The 22,524-nt window shown below is 37.9% G+C and overlaps 1 protein-coding gene across 6 annotated transcripts in view; it reads right to left on the bottom strand.

The window, feature by feature from the left end:
- CNTNAP4 (contactin associated protein family member 4) overlaps positions 1-22,524 on the bottom strand; it is a gene marked incomplete at both ends in the record, with an annotated part of 238,429 nt that overhangs the window by 58,572 nt on the left and 157,333 nt on the right. For all 6 annotated transcript variants that reach the window (XM_084257952.1, XM_084257953.1, XM_084257957.1 and 3 more), the window contains 3 exons: positions 15,382-15,501; positions 18,108-18,214; positions 21,486-21,657. In XM_084257952.1, coding sequence (XP_084114078.1) covers positions 15,382-15,501; positions 18,108-18,214; positions 21,486-21,657 — 399 coding nt within the window. The remainder of the gene's footprint in view (positions 1-15,381; positions 15,502-18,107; positions 18,215-21,485; positions 21,658-22,524) is intronic.

The following is a 22,524-nucleotide window of genomic DNA, read 5'->3' as shown; positions in this document are numbered from 1 at the left end:
TATAACACAATGACTTTTGTATTCTTAAAAAATCATTTGGTTATCCACAAAAAGGTCAAATTTCTATGACCTGTATATATTTCTCTTCAGACAAAATTTAATTATAAGTACCTGAGTACACATCTCTTCCTTTTAAGTGAAATTTGAAATGTTCACTTTGGAATCATGAGATCTACATGACAAGGTGATGCAAGAGGAAGTTACTCTTTTGAACTGAACACATTTGGCACGGCATTGGCATTTCAACCGGCATGAAAATACAATCTATCCTTGAATATTTACTAGCATTATCTCTATTAACAACTGAATGTCTGCAAACATTTCCATCATACTGATTACCAAAATTATTTAAAGTAAAAACCTACAATGTTTGCACCAGAAGATAAGCATACCATAACTATCCTTCATTATTCCCCATCATTAGACTTTGCATTACAGTTTCTGTGTTTTAGGCAGGCGTAAGAACAGATTGATCCAACAGCCTCTGATTTAATGAGAAGGAGACAGATTGGAAGTTGTCAAAACTCTGCTATATATGTATGTTGTTAAATCACATACCTCTTCTGTATTACAGAAGAGTTTTCCAGATTGGAGGAAAACATTAAGTAGAATCCCCCACCCACATTTTTTTGGCTAATATAGTCAATTAGATCAATTTCAACACAAGATAGGAGAAAATTCACCCCCACCCCTTTCCTGGTGATCAGAAGTTGGAATAGACAGGCCTGTTAAATCAAAGAGAGAGGTGATGAGTCTCATGGCCTTGCTGCCTTCCATGTGTGGGTCACTGTATTTCTCTGAAACAACAGTCGTTACTTTCATTTCCAGCTTGCACTGCAGGTCACTATCGCGCTTTTAGCAGTGAGACGCATTCTTTGAGAGGACATGATTTATAAGCTAATGAAAATTATTATGGATGGCCAGACAGCGTGGACACTGTCAGGAGATCTGAGGTCAGACCTGGCATGGATCTGTGCCCTGAAGAAAGCTAGGCAAAATTTGAACCTTTATTTCAAAATTTTGAAAATAAAGTGGCAGAACATAGTAAGCAATATCATAGGCCTGGATTTCTAGAATTTTAGCGAACTCAACCTGGGTTATGAGAAGTTGAAGATTATTACCCAGGCAAATCGGGTAGCCTAGCCTCTGCTGGACTGTGCTTTTATTTTCAGCAAAACGATTCATCTTTTCTTGTGGTCAATCAATGGCATGCATGAAGAAGCTCAACTCTGGCTGAGTAGCTGCCAAAAGAACAGGACAATAAACCTGCTTGAAACCTTTGTCTCTTTGCCTCTGGGGTCCCACTGAGAGGGACTTCTCTATAGTTTGGTGTCCACTGGGTCACAATTAACACATGATTTTAAAGGTCTTTTAAGGCCTCCTAAGGAATGAGGCCACAGGACATGACAACCTGTCAAGGGCCGGTCATATAAATGTTTCCTTTAGAAATTTAAAAGTATGACGCTGGTTTCTGAAAGCGATTTTATTTCCTAATGAAAATCGCTGTCAAGTATAACGTTAAACAGATGCCACACTTATTAGATGCGATTTCCATGGCAAGGCAGAGACAATGAAATCCTCGCAGTCAGTGCTAAGCTATGGAGATGAGGGACCAGCAGCCTGTGCTGCGACAGCGCTCACTGCTCACTGTTTCCTCAGTTAAGTGTTATCTGATGTTTCCACAAACACCTCTTTAGAAACCTTAGAAGCTGTAAACGAGACAGACTTCACAATTTGTAATTCAGCATCTTAATTACGCTATCGGTCTTTGCAATGGTTCTGTAAGCTCTATGAGAAGAATCTCTGATGTGATAACCATGAACCTCCAGGATCTGGCTCAGAGGCAAGGCACCACCACCGGAGGAGACATTTGTTAAAGAGAAGAGGGAACAGATGAATAAGAACAATGCCCTGGCTAGACTATCTGATTCTGACTGTAGCTCTGGGACATTCACTGCCCTCTACTGTGGAACACTGTAAATTATCGGTGATGGCGAAGTCTGAAACCAGGAAGGCTGAGTTGCTATCCTACTTGGAAGTTAACATGTTGCCTTATATACAAATCTCTCTCTTGCTAAAACTGTAGATGTAGATACGGATGTAACTATAGAAGTGAGAGATAAAAATGTATACTAAGAGATACAAGACCTTGGATCAGATACATTAGCTTATAGATAATCTTTGCAGCATCCATTCTCTTCATGCCCCATGTTTCTGAGGCTAAGACAATGAGTGTTACCTGCACTGCCACCCATTGGAGTTGCACCACAAGTGAGAAGCCCCAATATTATGAAACTTGGAGTCTTTAGAGGATGGCTGGTATATGTCCCCTCCATGGAGTGAGAGAGGAAGTGTGGCTCTGGAGTTCTTGAGGAGGGAAGGGATAAATCCTTAGGTCTTCCTCACTTCTAGGATGGAGGCAGATGCCTCGGGGGAGGCAAGCCTTTTCCTCTCTCCAGAGAAATTCAGTAACTTCTAAGACATATTTCCATTCACCCTTTAACACAGGATTCCTGGTAGGTTGGTTTGTTTAGCCAGCAAGGCATTGTTTTCTTACTACAAGCAATGTCTATAGACAAGCAAATTCCCCTGGGACTTCTCTCCTCTGCTATGAAAGAAGCTGTTTTGCATCCACATGCACATTTTATTTCACTATTCCTGAAAGACAGAGGTGTCTGTTCTTTGGATTCTCCTTTGAACTGGCTGTAACATCTTACCAGCTTCTTCATTAATCATGTGTTAAAATCCTTCAAGCAGGTTTTTTAGCTTCTACTTTTGTATCTGTATGAGAGTCATGATTTTTTTTAAATTACCCTTTATGAAATGCAAAGATAGTTTTTACAGTAAGAAGACACAGGCAGATGAGTAAGAAGACAGAGCTGAAATAGGCAGAAAATCTATGAAATTCAATAACTCACTAAAAAAAGAAATGGAAAGAGTTTGCTTCTACCCATCTCTCTTCCTGAAGAGACTTCTAATATATAGATTGTATGTAAAGCAACTCAGTAATTAAGACCTTGATTTATCTTAGTTGACTGCTATTTTTTAGTGTGATAACAGGGTAAGGAAAAAAAAAAAACATGCTGTTTAAGCAACACTACCGCAGAGTTGCTTCAGGCTTCACCGCTGAGGGTGATGGATGTGAAGAAGACCAGAGCAGGTAGGAAGTGCTGTGTTAAGGGAAGTGGGGAGATGAGAGGGGAGAAGAGCAAGCCTTCTGGAGTCCTACTTGAAACAAACAAGGCTGCATGGGAATAATGTTAGTTCCTTATTAACTCTCACAGCTGGGAAGGCAGCCCTCTTTATGGAAATCCACAAAGTAAAAAAAAAAAAAATTGCTATATATTCTCCAGCCTTCTCACTGAATGCTGTCAGGAGCTCCTATCTCAGACCCACATGGGGAGCTTGGTAATAGAGCAGAGATGCAGGCCTTGGTCTCTAAACTCACTGAGTCAGCAAAATGAAATCCAAAATCTTGGGAATGGTACAGAGGGAAAGGCTGAATTTAAGCCACAGAATTAATATTTTTTAAAGATTTATTTATTTATACAAGAGCTGAGGTACAGTCAGAGGCACGGGAGGGTGAGAGAATTCACCAGAGACAGAGCAGGGAACAGAACAGGCAGATGGACCGAAGATACTGCTGAGGGGAGCAGCGGGTGAGGCAGGAGAGGTCTGCTTCATCAGGTGGATATCTCTCTGGCTGGCCGGGGAATTGAACTCACGCTGCAGAGGCTGCAGACAGCTTCACAGTGCTGCGCTCAACCCACTTCACCACCAGGGAGGCCCCCACAGAATTAACATTTTAAAGAAAAGTCTGAAAGCCACTACTCTAGCTCTCATCAATTCCCCCCCACAGAAACAACCATCCTTATAATGTAATGTTTGATAGTGAGAAACTTCTTGAATATGAAACGATTTCATTATAGAAAAAAACAATGGATTTCGTGTAGATGAAAACAACCCTACGTATTTCATGGGAGACAGCCACATTAGGACTCATATTATCCTATTTTTAAATTATATTTAGAATATTCTATTTAGAGAGAATTTTCAGGCTCTAACATAGTTTAGGGAAATACCCATTCAAAAGAGACTTTTTGTTAGTGTCTTTTGGCTTGTAGTGTCTAAAGGAATTTAAATACATGTGTAATAATTTGTTACTAATTCTAATCAGCAACTGTTTTTGTAAAATTTTACAATTGCAAGTTTACCAACCGAGCATTTTTTTCTTGTTGTCATAATTGTTATACCTGGTTGGTATTGCCACAGGATATGTTACTGTCTATAACCAATGAGACATTGATAGAAGGTAATCTTTCCTACTGGAAAAATATTCGAGCTAAGAGGTTTTAGTCTTGTGATGTTTTTCTATTCTTCAACCTGCTTCCTTGAGCTTCCCTGAGTCTTAGATTCCTCATTTACAAATCCAGATCCATCAGGAGAGCCTCAGACTGTAGCCTGTATTTCTCTCTGGGTTACTGCTTTCTGGAATTGTCACTTTTTGTTTGTATATATTTCAGTATTCTAAATTTGTGAAGACACTTAGCTTCTGACTGAAATATCTATACACTTGCCCTCAACAGCTTGCTTTTCAAAAGGCTTTAAATTTTTTGAGAGTCCTCTTTTTCAATGCTTTTTAATAATTTTGCTAAAGTATCTTTAACCTGTGTGTCTAAAGAGAGTGCATGTGTATACTTTTATTTCAACGTTCTTAGAATTGTAGCTAGACTTACATGACTAACAAGGCACAATAACTGGAAATGAAATATGTTGACTTAATAGATGAAATGATTCATTCAATAAAATGAACTAATAATCTTATTATTTAGATAGTAAAAAGACATAGTGTCGTCTATTGTGGTTCCATAGGAATTTCAGTAATGTTTGCTCTGTTTCTTTGAAGAATGCCACTGAAACTTTGATAGGGTTTGTACCTGTATAATCTTTGATAGGTATGAACCTGTATAATGCTTTGAGTAATATGATCATTTGTTAACAATGTTAATTCTCCCAATCCATGAGCACTGGAATATATATCCTTTTCCATTTCTTTGTGTCTTCATCTATTTCTTTTAACAATGTTTGTAGTTTTCATTGTATACATCCTTCACCTCTTTTGTTAAATATACTCCTAGGTATTTAATTCTTTTTGATGTGGTTGTAAATGGGATTATCTGTCATGATTTCTGCCTCTTCTACTCAGTGTATGCTTATAGGAACACCACAATTTTTTATTTGTTAATTTGTTAATTTTGTAAGCTGCCACTTTGCTGAACTTATTTTTTGTCTTAATTAGTTTTTTTAATGGAATCTGCAGGGTTGTCTATGTATGTCATCATGTCATCTGAGCACACTTGAGCCTAGAGGCCCAGATATAAGGGCGGGGTCACTCTGAAAAAGATGGCGGGAGGCAAGACCACAAGAGAACACCAGAGAGGGCCCAGAGAAAATGCAGAAAGATTCACAGGGGGCTGGGAGGCTCAGCTGCCTCCTAAGCCTCTCAGTACCCGCTTCCTGCCTGCCCTGCACCTGGTTGCCCCACTACAAGCTCTAATGCATATAATCACCTAACCCCCTCAAGTGATATTATTAGCAGATAGGACCTCTGGGAGGTGATAAGGTTGTGAGGGTGGAGCCCTAATGAATGGAATTAGAGGTCTTATAAAAGAGCCCTGCAGGGCCTCCCTGGTGGCGCAGCGGGTTGAGTGCAGCCGTGTGGATCTGTCCGCAGCCTCTGCAGTACCGGTTCGATTCCCGGCCATGGAGATTCCCACATGGCGAGGCAGACCTCTCCTGCCTTGCCCGCTGCTCCCCTCAGCAGTGTGCTTCAGTCCTTCTGCCTGTTCTGCTCCCCGCTCTGTCTCTGGTGAACCCTCTCACCCTCCCACAACTCTGGCCTGTACCCCAGTGCTTGTATAAATAAATAAATCTTAAAAAAAGAGAGCCCCTCAGAGCTCCCTGGCCCCTTCCACCTCTTCTGCAGCCCAGAAGAGGAATCTTGTCTGACTATATCAGCACCATGATCTTGGACTTCCCAGCCTCTAAAACTGAGAAAGAGATATTCTTATTGCCTATAAGCCACCCAGTCTGTGCTACTGTGTTATATACAGCAGCCGAAACAGATTTAAGACAGGGAGTATCCAAAATGGTTGTGAGAACAAGTGGAAGCCACTGTAGTTGTGTTTTATGAAAAAAATCTCTAAAGACACATTGTATATTAAGTAAAAAAAAAAATCCCAGGCCTCCCCAGTGGCGCAGTGGTTGAGCCCTGGACTGTGAAGCTGCCCACAGCCTCTGTAGCACCGGTTCGATCCCTGGCCACCAGCGAGGGTCCCACATGGCGCGCAGACCTCTCCTGCCATCTGCTGCACCCCTCAGCAGTGTGCTTCGGTCCTTCTGCCTGTTCTGTTCCCCGCTCTGGCTCTGGTGAATTAGCTCACCCTCCCGCGCTTCTGACTGTACCCAGTGCTTGTGTAAATAAATAAATAAATCTTTATTAAAAAAAATATCCAGTACCCAAGTTTTACCCACCATCCTGCAGTTGTTAGAGTCACACACTACCACAAAGGAACTGCCGCTGCCCTATTCCCATGCTCGATTGACTTCTCAGCATCTCATCTGAATATTTAACAAGCATCTCAGAGTAAAACTGTGTAAACCTGAGCTTCTGATCTCACCCCTCAAACTTCTGTGGTCACATCTCAGAAGTGACTACTCAGATTTAGCGGTACTTCTGGATCCACTTGTTTTCTCACTCCTCTTGGGTAATCACTGAGGAAATCCAGCCTCCTTCCCACTACATTATTCTCCTTCCCACTACTATTATCCAGCACAAGGGGCATCCCCAGCTCTTGCCTGGATTCTTGCATTTCCTGAACTGGTCTCCAAACAGGTTTCCTAACTCCTATTATAGGCAGATAGGTACAAACATAGATGTAGATATATAATTATACATGCTGTGTCAAATATAATGTATAATATAACCTAATAACATTACATACAAAATAGATATTATTTATATATGTCTTATGCCACATGTGTATCTATGTGTCTCCGAAATCCTTCCTACGCCTGCTCCGAAACAGGCTGCTACCATAGAAACAATCATGATCCTATCAAAGGAAGTCAGATTGCACCCGTCACAGCTTAAAACTCTTCACTCTTTCCCGTCTCATTCAGAGTGGAGAGCTGAACCTTATAGCACTGCTGTGAAGACCTCATGGCTCTCCCTCTCCTGCTCTCCTTGACTCTTGTATGGATGGCTGATTTACTGCAAAGGTGGCACTGATATAAATCTAATGAAAGACGAGCAAGGCTCCTACACAGATAAGCAGCTCTTGAGATAAAGTAAAATACAAAATCACTACCCATCATCCAGTCACACTGGATGTGTAGCTGTTTTCTGAACACACCTCTCTCAGGACATGGCTCTGTGGTTTCCTTTCTGCCCAGATACTCACTGATTGATTTGAAGGAATGAATTCTCCTCTGCAACACCTCCTACTCAACTATTTCCCCTTTTTTGGTTGTTTTCTTGAATAAAACTTACTTTCTAATATAACAATGTCCAGTGTAAATTTTCTGTGATGATAGAAGGGTCATGCATCTGTGCTGCTGAATACACTCACTACCAGTCACAAGGATCTACTGAGCAGAGATAACAAAGTATGAAGGCCTGCTGGTGGCATAGGGGTTAAGTCTCAGTGCTTTCACTGCTGTAGCCGAGTTCCATCCCCAGGGAGCTGATAACCCACATATGGTGCAGCAGACCTCTCCTGTCTTGCCCGCTGCTCCCTTTAGCAGTGTATTTCAGTAATTCTACCTGTTCTGCTCCCTACACTGTCTTTAGTGAATCCTCTCACCCTCTGCAACTTTGGCCTATACCTCAGTTCTTTTATGCAAAAAAAAAAAAAAATCTTAAAAAGAAAACAAGTATGAGACAGAGGGGGTGACACTGAAATTCCTGTAATTTTAATAATTATAAAATTTTTAAAATTTATTTTAAATCATTTAATTGAAATTGAATCTAAATAGGCACTTGTTTCTAGCACATTCAATCTAGAATTCATTTTTTGTGTTTGATAAGGAAGTCATTAAGATCCCTTTTTGCAATATTTATATACAATTCCCCCCCCACTAATGATTGAAAAGACCATCTCTACTTTGTTGTACATCACTGTCACCTTTGCAATAAACCAACTATTTGCCTGTGAGTGCATTTGATGACAGATTTGCTACTTAATTTCACTGGTCTATTTCTTTATACATGTGCCAAACACACACTATTTTACTTAGCCTATCAGTATAATGTCTTCATATCAGGGAGAGTTAAGTCCCTTATTATTCAAGATTAATTTGTTTCTTCTTGTGCCTTCAAACTTGCTAGTAAATTTTGGAATCTGCATGTCAGTTTTCATTAAAACGATTACACAAACCAATAAACTCCCAGTTGGAATTTTAATCTCGATTTGCACTAGTTGGGAAGAGACACAACATCTGGAACTTTCCAGTCAATGAAAAATTAATATTTCCCCATTGATTTAAGATTTTAATTTTCTTTCTTTTTTTTTTTAAGATTTATGTATTTATTATACTAGAACTGGGGTACAGACCAGATGCACGGGAGGGTGAGAAGATTCACCAGAGACAGAGCGGGGAACAGAACAGGCAGACTGACGAAATACACTGCTGAGGGGAGCAGCGGGTGAGACAGGAGAGGTCTGCTGCACCATGTGGGACGCTCGCCCGGCTGGCCGGACATGAACCAGTGCTGCAAAGGCTGTGGACAGCTTCACAGTGCTGTGCTCAACCGCCTGCGCCACCAGGGGAGGCCTTAAGATTTTAATTTTCTTAAGAACATTGTATACCTATCTCTGTAGAAACCATATACATCTTTCATCAGATTATCATGTTTTTGAGATTTTTGATGCTATTGGAAATAGAAACTTTCTAAAATTTTATTTTCTAATTGCTCATTGCTGGTATACAGGAAAATATATTTTTTTTATTTACTTGATAAACGGTGATCATCCTAACTTTTAATAGTTTACTATTAGTTTGTTTAGAATAATCTCAATACAAAAACTGATCACTTATCTCTTTCATTTCCTTTTCTTGCTTTATTCCACTGGCAAGGACCTCTAATGTGAACAGAGGCATCCTTGTGTTCATGCTGCTAACAGTTGGAAAAGCTTTCAATATTTCACCATAAACTACGATGTAGCTATGGGATTTGTTTATGGATCCTTTTTAACAACTTAAGGAAATTGCCTTCTACTATTAATTTATTGAGTTTTTAGTTTTTCCTTTGTCTTGAATGGATGTTGGGATTTAATCAAACACATTTTCCATGATTATTAATTCCTATTTAAATTTATTAACTAGGGCAGACCGGGCATGCAGGGGAGCGCATTCCTGCATCGCCATATTGCAGCAGGGACCTTTCTTTCTGGAGACTGTGTAAACCCAGCAGAAGGCTCACTGAGGAGACAGAGGTAAGCTGGGAGGCTTGCCCATGCCGGGCGCCTTCTAGACTGCAGTTCCAGCCCAGAGGGAAGCAGCACCCACCACTGGGGCAGACCGGGCGTGCAGGGGAGCACGTTCCCACATCGCCATTTTGCAGCAGGGACCTTTCTTTGCTGGAGACTTGTGAACCCAGCAGAAGTTCCCCAGAGGAGCCAGTGGTGAGCTGGGAAGGTCGCCCAAAATGCCGGCCAGTACCAGCAACACAGTGTCACAAGGAATACGGCAAATTAGAAAACAGGCAGTAGGGAGTAGAAAAACCACATGCAACCCAGCAACTCCTCAGCAAAAAAGCACACCGCAAAAAGAAAACCATCTACCAGATTGCAACGACAGTAACTTGGAAGAACTTCTGAGCCTTCCAGATAGAGAATTTAAAATTGCTGTGATTAAAAAACTGACAGAAGTCATAAAGGAAAACAATGATAAGGGGAAAATAATTAATGACCAGAAGAATGAAATTGAGTCCCTAAAGAGGGAAGTAAAAGAAATGCAGGAGATCAAAGAATTAATGGAGACGCTAAAGAACTCTGGAAAAAGCAATGAAAGCAGAATAGATGAAATGGAAGAATGAATAAGTACTCTTGAAGACACAGAAATAAAAAGAAATAAACAGAAAAGGAAGGAGAAGGACGAAGGAAAAAGACCGAAGAAAGACTTCAGGAACTATCTGACTCCATGAGAAAAGGAAATATAAGAGTTATAGGAATCCCAGAAGGAGAGGAGAGAGATGTAGGAACAGAGAAAATATTCGTGGATATAATTGAAGAGAACTTCCCAAACGCGAAGAAGGAGCTGAAAATTGATATACAAGAAGCAAGAAGAACACCAAACATCCATGACGAAAGGAAAAATACAGCAAGACACATAATAGTAAAGCTCCCAAGAATCCAAGACAAGGAAAAAATAATGAAACTAACAAGAGGGAAGAAACAGATAACATTCAAAGGGAAACCAATCAGACTGACATCAGACTTCTCTGAAGAAACACTATGGGCAAGGAAAGAGTGGAGGGACATAGTCAACAGACTCCAAGAAAACAGATGCCAACCAAGAATACTCTATCCCGCAAAGCTCTCCTTCCTCTTTGAAGAAAGAATAAGGACCTTCCCAGACAAACAGAAATTCTGGAATTTTATTACGACTAAACCCCCACTCCAAAAAATACTACAAGGAGTCCTAAAGCCAGAACCTCAGAGGGACGAATAACAACAAAAGAAGGCCAAAGAAAGTTATTAAAAGAATAAATAAATAAAATCAAAGGAAAGACAAACACAATGGCAAATACAGATGCTAACATATCAATACTAACTCTAAATGTAAATGGACTAAACTCTTCAATAAAAAGACACAGAGTTGCAGGCTGGATTAAGAAACAAAACCCAACCTTTTGCTGTCTCCAGGAAACACATTTAGCTGCAAAAGATAAAAATAGACTCCAAGTTAAAGGATGGAAAACAATTCTACAAGCAAATGGACCAAAAAAGAAGGCAGGAACAGCTATACTCATATCAGATAAAACAGATTTCAAACTTAAAAAGATAAAAAGAGACCCCAATGGTCACTACATTATGATCAAGGGGACAATACTTCAAGACACAGAGTTGCAGGCTGGATTAAGAAACAAAACCCAACCTTTTGCTGTCTCCAGGAAACACATTTAGCTGCAAAAGATAAAAATAGACTCCAAGTTAAAGGATGGAAAACAATTCTACAAGCAAATGGACCAAAAAAGAAGGCAGGAACAGCTATACTCATATCAGATAAAACAGATTTCAAACTTAAAAAAAAAAAAAGAGACCCCAATGGTCACTACATTATGATCAAGGGGACAATACTTCAAGAAGAAATAACACTCATTAACATATATTCACCAAATGAAGGAGCACCAAAATATATCAGACAACTGTTGGCATCTTTGAAAACAGACATCAGAGAAAACACATACGTAGTGGGAGACTTCAACACACCACTATCAACAATGGATAGATCAACAAGACAAAAAATAAGTAAAGACACTAAAGCTCTAAATAAGGATCTAGAGTGCTTGGGCTTAACAGACATATATAGAACACTAAACCCAAAAAAATCTGAGTATACACTTTTCTCAAGCACACACGGATCATTCTCTAGGATCAATCATATACTGGGGCACAAGACAAACATCAACAGATACACCAAGATTGAAATCATACCAACCAACTTTTCTGACCATGAAGGCATCAAACTAGAAATAAACCATAAAAAGAAGGCAAGGTACTCTCCTACCTCGTGGAGATTGAAACCCACACTACTGGAAGTCCACTGGACTAACGAGGAGATAAAAGAAGAAATTAAAAAATTCTTTGAATTGAATGACAAGGAGGACACCAATTTCCTAAATGTATGGGATGCAGCAAAAGCAGTAATAAGAGGAAAATATATAGCAATAGATGCTCACATCAAGAAACAAGAAAGGACTCAAAGAAACAACCTAATCTCGAAGCTCAAAGATCTAGAAAAAGAATAACAAAAAACCCAAAACCAGTAGAAGAAAAGAAATAATAAAAACCAAAGCAGAAATAAATGAAATCGAAACTAAAAAAACAATCCAAAAGATCAATGAAACCAAGAGCTGGTTCTTCGAAAAAATAAATAAAATAGATAAACCCCTACCCAGGCTCACAAGGGCAAAAAGGGAGAAAGCACAAATAAATAGGATAATAAATGAAAGAGGAGAAATCACAACGGACACAGCAGAAATCAAAAGAATAATTAATAACTACTATGAACAGTTATATGGAAACAAGTTCAACAATCTTGAGGAGATGGACAAATTCCTACAACTCTACAATCACCCAAAGCTAGATAAAGAAGAAATAGAACACCTAAACAGACCAATTACAATTAGCGAAATTGAAATGGTAATCAAAAACCTACCCAAAAACAAAAGCCCAGGACCTGATGGATTTACAAATGAATTCTACCAAACATTCAGAGACGAATTGGTGCCTATCCTTCACAAACTCTTCCAAAAAATTGAGAAGGAAGGTATAATACCTAACACGTTCTATGAAGCCAACATTACATTAATACCAAAACCGAACAAGGACAACACCAAAAAAGAAAACTATAGGCCAATCTCCCTAATGAACACTGATGCAAAAATCCTCAATAAAATTTTAGCTATCAGAATCCAACAGTGTATCCATAAGGTAATTCACCATGACCAAGTAGGATTCATTCCAGGGACACAAGGATGGTTCAACATCCGAAAATCAATCAACGTTATCCAACACATCAACAAAAAGAAATATAAAAACCATATGATAATATCAATAGATGCTGAGAAAGCTTTCGACAAAGTGCAACATCCATTCATGATAAAAGCCCTTGAAATTCTTGGGATACAAGGAACATACCTCAACATCATAAAGGCCATCTATGACAAGCCAACAGCCAGTATCATTCTCAATGGTGAAAAGCTGAAAGCAATTCCATTAAGATCTGGAACAAGACAAGGATGTCCACTCTCACCACTGCTTTTCAATATAATACTGGAAGTCCTAGCCAGAGCAATAAGACAAGAGAAAGACATCCAAGGAATCCAAATAGGAAAAGAAGAAGTCAAACTATCACTATTTGCAGATGATATGATAATATACATAGAGTCCCCAAAAACTCCAAAGAAAAACTAATTCAACTCATCAATCAGTTCAGCAAAGTGGCAGGATACAAAATCAACATGCAAAAGTCAGAAGCCTTCCTATACACTAACAATAAATCTGAAGAAGAAATGAAAAATACCATCCCTTTATTATTGAAACAAAAAAAAATCAAATACTTGGGAATAAATCTAACAAAAGAGGTAAAGGACCTTTACAAAGAAAACTATAAAACACTGTTAAAAGAAATAGAAGAAGATACAAAGAAATGGAAAGACATCCCCTGCTCATGGATTGGAAGAATAAACATTATTAAAATGGCCATCCTACCAAAAGCAATATACCGATTCAATGCTATTCCAATAAAAATGTCAATGTTATTCTTCAAAGAAATAGAACAATTATTGATGAAATTCATATGGAATCACCAAAAACCCCGAATAGCCAAAGCTCTCCTGAAAAAAAAAGAAGGGAATGGAGGCATCACACTCCCAGATTTCAGGATATACTACAAAGCCATAATCATCAAAACTGCATGGTATTGGAACAAGAACAGACACACAGACCAATGGAATCGAATAGAAAATCCAGAAATAAACCCACAGATTTATGGTCAGTTAATATTTGACAAAGGAGCAAAGACTATGCATTGGAGCAAAGAAAGTCTGTTCAATAAATGGTGCTGGGAAAACTGGGCCGCTACATGCAAAAGAATGAAGCTTGACCACCACCTCACACCATACACAAAAACCAACTCAAAATGGATTAAAGAACTAGACATAAAACCTGAAACCATAAAATACATAGAAGGAAATATAGGCGAAACACTACGTGATTTGCACATCAAAGACATCTTTACAGACACATCACCCAAAGCAGTGATAGTGAAGGCAAAGATAAACAGCTGGGACTACATCAAATTAAAGAGCGTCTGCACAGCAAAAGAGACAATAACAAAAACAAAGAGAAACCCCACCAACTGGGAGAACATTTTTGCACACAACACTAATGATAAATGATTGATCACAAAAATCTGCAAAGAGCTGATGAGACTCAACAACAACAAAGAAAATAATCCAGTCAAAAAATGGGCAGAAGAGCTAAAAAGAAACTTCTCTGAAGAGGAAATGCAAATGGCCAACAGGCATATGAAAAAATGTTCAACATCGCTTGTCATCAGGGAAATGCAAATCAAAACAACCATGAGATACCATCTTACACCAGTGAGAATGGCACATATTAAAAAAACTAGCAACAACAAATGCTGGCGAGGGTGTGGAGAAAAAGGAACTCTTCTGCACTGTTGGTGGGAGTGCAAACTGGTCCAACCACTATGGAGAGCTGTGTGGAGATTTCTGGACCTACTAAACATAGAGCTTCCATATGATCCAGCAATTCCACTCCTAGGTATTTACCCAAATGACAGAGAAACATCAATTCCAAAGAACACCTGCACCCCTATGTTTATAGCAGCACTATTTACAATAGCTAAGCTTTGGAAACAGCCCAAATGCCCAAAAATAGATGACTGGATCAAGAAGATGTGGTACATACATACCATGGAATATTACTCAGCATTCAAAAAAGATAAACACATGCCATTTGCAGCAACATGGATGGCGCTGGAAGGGATCATGCTCAGCGAAATAAGCCAGAAAGAAAATGAAAAACACCGGATGGTCTCACTCATAGCAGGAATCTAGAAAACTTAAATAAGGGACCAGGAAAACGAATAACTATAAGAAAGTGAAAATCAAAATCAACAAAAATCTATGAACCAGAGACACTTTTGGGGGGGGGATGGAGGGAGGGGAGGGATTGCGGTCAAAATGGGGGGGTTGAAATTGTATGGGGAATATAAAAATAAAATTTATTATAAAAAAATAAAATTTATTAACTAAAGGATTCAAGAACAAATTTCATGTTTACCTGTCTTTAAAAAGTAAATATTTTTCAAAGCTTTCACATCTATTAATCTTGTTGGAGAAATTAAGTCTATCCCTTTTGTAAGGGGACTTCATAAGACACAGTTATTATTAGATGTTCTTCAAGATACTTCATGCACAGAAAAGAATGACAGCATTTATGTTCAGTTCCTCTACTGCACAACACCCACTTTAATCAGATCAACATCCAACTTGTTTCACTTTAATTCTGTATGCTTAAGGCATCCATGCGAATTTAACTATTAAAAGAAAGTCGACTGACTTACCAGTCATGTTGCAATACAGGAGAAAGGGCTTCAGGGGACCACTTCCATCTGAATCTATATAATAAAACCCTGAAGTGTTTCCTCTGTGCTTATAGGCTTCACATGACTGTTCATAGATAGCTGTTAAAAAAATCATAAATGATAAATGGAATAGTGTAAAATTAATCTCTTAAAATTTTAATTTGGACACAAAATATTCCAAGCCTTGAAATTTAATATGTACATCACAGAAGAAGATGAAACATAGTTTAAAACAAAACTCATTCTTTTTATTAAAATAATATGGATGAAAGTAGGCTGGACAGAAAAAAAAATGAGGTTGTATTTTATGGAGTTGCCTTCCAAGAAGGTTCTGATACTAGTATCGCCTTGTAATAATCTAACATCTGAAACACAATAGTGTAATCTCCTTAATTAATCTGTTGTTATCCAAATAATTATGCAATGGAAAAGCTTTAAATAATGTTGTAACTATTTTCCTTCTCACATAAAATTATCTGTAGATGAGGTCCTTTCTTCCTAAAACAAATATGATTTACAAAGCCCCTCATCAATATTTTAAAAGGTACTTTGCCAAAGAAACTTTCTCTAATGCTCTGTAATGAGAATTTAAGATCATTAAAATTCAAAGCAGAAGAAATATTTATATGAAACATGCCCCCAAGTGGTCTCAAATGTGTTGCGATCCGTAATTGGATGTTTGTTCATTATACGATTATATATTTGCCATGTACAAGGTTTGCTGTTAACAACGGCATAGAATGCACACATCTATTGAATACTTGGTTAAATGTACTGATAATTTCCATCAAGCTTCTTATTCTGTGGAATGAGAAAACATCCCCTGAATGTCCCTTCGCTGATCTATTCTAAATTTTTGAAAATTATGTTAAGTGGGTTTTTAGACAATAGACAATAGGAAATAATGTAACTGATTTGCTCAGAGTTACAGAAATTTTAGATAATCATACCAATTTACTTTACTCTTCCACAATCGGATGGTTTTATTTTGCTTCAATTGTATATATAAGCATGGATTGTTTTCTAGTCACATTGGTATTTTGTGCAGTGAAGCAGGCATGCAAAAAGGATTGATTTATCCATCTCTATCTGCATGCACATGCATCTGCTCATCAATTCCTTAGCAAGGCTGGAAGGATACACGCGTGACTGTGGAGCGAGGCTGCCAGCGGAGGCGGCATGGCATTGGATTGGGAGTACTTCTGCTTTATGTGTGTGGCCTGAGTTTTTCTAACATGACCGCTATTTTCAAATGACACCTTTTAAAAGACCCCACCCCTGCCACTCCTGCTGTTTCAAACAGTGACTCCCTTCAGTTCTATTTATACTACCTGCACAAGAATCTAATAAATGAACTCAATGATTGGATACAGTTGGGGCCACAGACGAAAATACCTTATTTATTTATCATCCACATATTTTCCTCTGAGTTGTTTGTGTTTATATTTAGATTCATCCAATGATTATAATTAAAAATAAATAATCAGTCAAGTACAACACATAACACTAGCTTTCGGTTTTGAGCTAGTTATTACAGCATATGATGGAAGGCATAAAAATGAAAATACACTGCCTATCTATGGGACCTGGGGCGAGTGATTTGGTCTCAGATTACAGTGAGGTGTGGCTTTAGCCAGCGTAGGAATTCTTCATGCTCTTATGAGACACCCCAATACATCAGACCCACAAATGACTTGGCTATCCTTCTGGAGGCACAGAAGGGGGCCCAGGAGCTCCTACTGTACCTTCCCTCACCAGCCATGAATCAGGCCTTCTGAGGATCCTTTCTAGAAGCCCCAGGGTTGGGAGCTCAGGATTCAGTCTCCATTCTGGCAAGAATACAAAGCAATCTAAGGTGGAGACAGCAAGGGCAGTGAGGATGATGCCTACCCTAGTGTCCTTGCCTGAAGTCCAGGCTATAGGAAATTGGACTTGGAGTTAGGGCACTCAGAAATGTCAGTAAAACATACAAAAATGGGAAAGAAAAAAACCAGACATGTGGGTCTTCCCATTGCACATACTAAATAAGGGGATGACAAAATGCCATGAATCTTACAACCCATACAAATATTACACCAAAACAGCAGTGCATGGTTTATAGCAGAGAAGGGTGCTGGTTGTGACCCTAAGCTCTGGAGCAGGGCTACAAGTGTACACCCTCACTCTGTTTCAATTATTTCAGGAGCTGGGGCAAGCTGGTGCATCTCTCTGTTACCATATGAGTAGACTATGGATAATAAGAGTACTCCCTACATACATCAGAATTAGATGAATTGGGACATATAAAATGCTAGACCAACATCTGGCTATTTAGAAAGTGATCAATAAAGCGATTATGGTTAATTTAATCATCGCCTACCATCTATATCACCTTCACTAATCAAGTTACAAGAAAATTTAAGGGTGACCTATTCTGCACCGCATTTTATTTTTATCCTCGAACACCTCATTTTCTGTACATTTTCTCTTCTGGCCAGTTAGCTTTCTCTTTTCTTCCCTCTTTCCTACTATCTATAAGCTACCTCAACTGCTTTCTGAAAAGAGGTGTGGATTAAAATTAAATCAGAACGCAACAGAATGCTAAAATGCTGGCTTGCAACTTCGAAGCCATATCTGCAAGCGCATGGGCAGAATCACACAGAGCAATCGAAAGGGAGTGAACAAGGAGTAGCAGAGGCAAGAACAAGCAGGTGTGCTGGGCTCACAGTTGTGGCAGGTGGCTCCCCGGTAGCCAGTGTTTGCACAGTTGCAGTGAAAGGTGTTCCAGGACTGGGAGCATTCACCGCCATGCTCACAATAGTTGGGCAAACACCTGAAAGAAGGTGCAGATACAATCACCACTTTTCAGTGTTAGACATTATAAGATGTAGATCATTTATACCTGAAATTCATACTTCCTTTCATGTAAAAGAAGAACACCAGCCATAACATAAAGAGCAAACTGAACCTGATGAACAGTTAGCCAGTGTTTTGTTAAGGTCCTTTAGTCCCAGGACTAAACCTTAGATCAACAAATTCATTCAATTTCAACCAATTCTCAGGTGGTGGGACTGCTTAATTCTCATCCTGCCTTGCTGTATCAGATCCCTTTATTTTCCCTAGATGATGTAATACTAATTCAGTATCTTCCAGAAACATTACTTGCTTACATAAAATAACATTTAGTCATACTGACTTGCAATGACTTTGAATATTTAAAAGAAGAAGGAACAAGAAGAGGGGAGCAGAGAAATAAGTGAAAAGGCGGGATAAGCTTTATTCACTCAGTGTTTAATCTAGAATTGCTGAAGTTGTCGAGACACAAAAATTCCAAGAAGGGTGTCATGGTGCCCCAGGTACTGAATCAAACTCCCAGGGGTTCCCAGGATATTTTAAATTTTTCATAGAATTACTCAATGTATTTCTTCAAGAGGCAAATTCAACACACTCAATATCTGTCAAGCTGTGGGACTTACTAGCTTGAAGTAGTTCAATTTCAACATGAGATTGCATTGCATTCCTTTTAATAACATCCTATCTTTGAGAAGGTGGCCTTTCAGGAGTTGATATCAAACAAGTTCCAAGGGAAATCAATGCTGAATTAACAATGAGGGTGGCAGTATCTGATCTGATTCCAAGCTTTGAAAAACTGAACAGGACCCAAGAGTAAACAAGCGCAATTATGAAGTAACTGTGTTTCATTAACAATGAAATAAAAATATTTTTCAAATATATTACTTTTTCAAATGATTCCTCGGTTGTTAGGACAAATACACTTCTAAAGTTTGTTGGACATAAAGTTTGTTTGGACATAAGCCACGTCTTAGATGAAAGTGTTAGCAATACTGTTTGTCTTGGGACCCTAAAAATAATTACTATAAGTTGGCACTGACAAAATGTTGGGAAGTTTCAGGAATTAACTCAAACAGTCCTAGTGAGAGTGAGATTTTGGTGCTTTTTAGAATTTAGAATGAAAGAGACACTGAAACCAATTGAGACCAAGGTTTGACATGCTCTCATTCACCCCAGAATAAAAATTAAACAACAAAACATGGCAGGAATGTATTAATAAAGGCATTTTGGTCATCTCCCTTATAAAAACCAACAATGAGAATTTCATGTTTTGCTTCTAGGATTTTTCCATTTTTGATGCAATATAATGCTATTTATTACTTTTTTTCTGTGCATAAGGACTGTGTAAGACAGCCTTACTCTTTCACTCAGCTTGACCAAACTTAAGGCCCGAACCCCTGATCTCCCCAAGGTCATTTCTTTTAGAAGACTTTCTATTATAAGTTCTTTCTCTATTTGCTTGTGTGTGTGTGTACTTATAATACCCAAGTTATTTTACAAACTCCTTAAAAAATAAAAAATAAATAAAATGGGCATCTCTCCATGCCAATTAAGTTTGCATATACATTCCAGCATTTTTGTAGATTCACAAAACTGCCTTCAAAGAATGTTTTACAATGCGTTTAATTTCTTAAAACATTTCAAATCAGTGATATTCTAGAAGAAAAAGAAAATTAAAAAAAAAAAAAAAACAATCCTAGTTGGTAATCAGAAAAGACAAGGGCAGGGTAGACTGATTTTTAAAGGGCCTCAACCTAAAAGGTACAGACAGAAGTGGCTATGCCTAAAATTTTGAAGAAAGAATCTTTAATTACTGTAATACATGTACTTTTTCTACTTGATCTGCTACTAAAAGATGTTGAATACATTTTCCTTGATTTTGTTAATCAGACTAGATTTCTCACATTTTTTAAATTGCAATGTCAAAACCTAGATTGTGAATTTCATTTAAATTCAACATATGGTCGTTCTGTTTGACTATTAGTAAGTAACCTAAGGCAAATAACATTGTATAGTGAAGTAGTGACCTAAACAATAGCATTTCACACTCTTCTTAATGTTAGTTATTTCAATGCAAAGTAAAAAAAAAATCTATCAACCCATTTTCTCTTGCCTCCAAAGCTTTTCCTTAGACATTTCCAGCACTATTTTCATTGCTTGTGAACCTGAACAAATATATACATCAACATCCCCAAAACAGAAGTGACATGTACAATTTTGGTTTACCCCAATTCCCTGTCCATTCCAATTTAAATTTCAAAAGACTTTCACACAATGTAAAACTCGGCTAGAATTAATGATATTGAAGTAAAATCTATATAACATGATCACATTTAGGAAAATTAAATGAAGCTAGGTAACTTTAGACTCTAGGATAATGGTGACCACCTGAATTCAAATCTCAAAGCTATGAAATCGATAAGAACTAACCGCCACCCAGGCACAAGGAAAGAGTTACTAAGCCGTCGCTGTTTGATTTTTTTAATCTTTAATGACCATAGCATTATTCTGAACTCAATAATTAAAATGAACACGTCTGATATTAAAGCATGACTGGCAAGATTATTGTGATTATTGGGCTATTGTTGCCCAAGTCACAAACTACTCTTAAATTATTGACTATCAATTATTACTGGAAGAGTTGTTTGTCTGCTACAATTAATGCCAAAATCTTGTACTTCCGTTTTCTATACTAGCATTCCTACTGAAACTTCTGGACCAGCTTTACACCGTGATCAATACTACAGCTCCAGAGCTTTCATTTCCTCGGCAGAGAAGATAGTAGTGGGCTGTAAAAGGTACACATTAGGAGCATAGCAGGCAGTTAAATCCCTCTGTCTCTGAAAACATGAAGCTGTTGGGGAAGCAAAATGCCCTTTTTTGACTGATCTCATTGGTTTCTGCCATACTGGTGCCAGGTGAGCAATATTACTATTGGATTTAATGATGTATTTTTGATACCCTGATACCCACCTAAAATTATACTAGCATCAACATCATCTTTTGTAAACTGGTAGCATGAGTACATACAAACGATGTGGTTAGTTATAGCTAACTTTTATCCCTCCGAATATTAAGTATAAAACTAAAGGCATGTTTTTCATAGTTCTCATGGTAATATAATCCACTACCTGTGGAAAAGACGATGTGGGAAAGAGAGAAAAATGTTCACTTCCTATATAATTTTTAATCTGCTGCCCAAAATATTGAAAATGAAGCAGGTCAAAAAAAAGGAATGAGACCGTCCTCACCTGTCTGTAATTCCACAAGAATCTATCTGAAGGTCGCTGAAGTTCCCAAGGGCCTCCTGCTGAACTGAAATCAGATCTACCACCTTGTTACTGAGTGAAATGAGTCTCATACAGCCCTGAAATCCACCAAGTGGATTTTTACATTTGGAGCCAAAGCCGTTGTCAGGACAACCTAATAAAAATGAAACAAAACAAAGTAAAAGCAGGATACATTATAATGAATCAGGATTCAGTATCACAGAATACTTCATTATGAAAAAAAGAAAACTGATTGCTCTCTTGAAATTAAAAAAGGGAGAAAAAGCCCATTACATCATCATTAGTTTAATATATACTACAAACTGCAATTAATACAAAGCATTTCTCTTTATCACTGTAGGACATAGCAAATTGCTACTGTTACAATGATAATGTGCAAGGATACTAACTTGATCTACAATTTAAAAATACTAGCTCCAGAATCCTACACATGTAGCCAGCTATAATAAATTATGAACGGCTTAAAACACAGGGACTCAGTCTTCTGGAATGCAAGAAGAAGAGCATCAAGGATGAAAATGTGTACTGCAGATAAGAAAAGAGAAATCAATAGTGGTGAAATAAGCTTTGTATTTAAAGCTAACTATTTGGGAAAAGAGTTATATTGACTTGCAATAAAATTACCAACTATTTATTTAATTACTTTATTTTCATGGCACGTGAGAGCTACAACATATGAATTTTAATAAACCTTGATGTAATGTCAAAAACATTTCAGTTTGATTGTTTTTTTGCCCTCATAAAAGAATGTCCATTTGTATTGATTTTTTTCCTAACATTTACCCCAAACTGTTTCTAATCATTTAAATAATAAAGAAATATAATAGCAACCATTATTGTCTGAGGTTTAATGATGTACTAAGTGTTTCTCCACCCAAGTGAAATAAATCATTTTATGGAGTATGAACACATATATTATACTTATATAGTTTTCATTAATCTTTTTTTGTCATTATGGTTGTCAACCACGATTACAATTTCAAATAATAATAAATGAATC

This window comes from Talpa europaea (assembly GCF_964194135.1).
Source record: "Talpa europaea genome assembly, chromosome: 16".
Lineage (NCBI taxonomy): Eukaryota > Metazoa > Chordata > Mammalia > Eulipotyphla > Talpidae > Talpa > Talpa europaea.
Note: the sequence above shows the minus strand (reverse complement) of the source record. Positions and strands in the feature narration are given on the sequence as shown.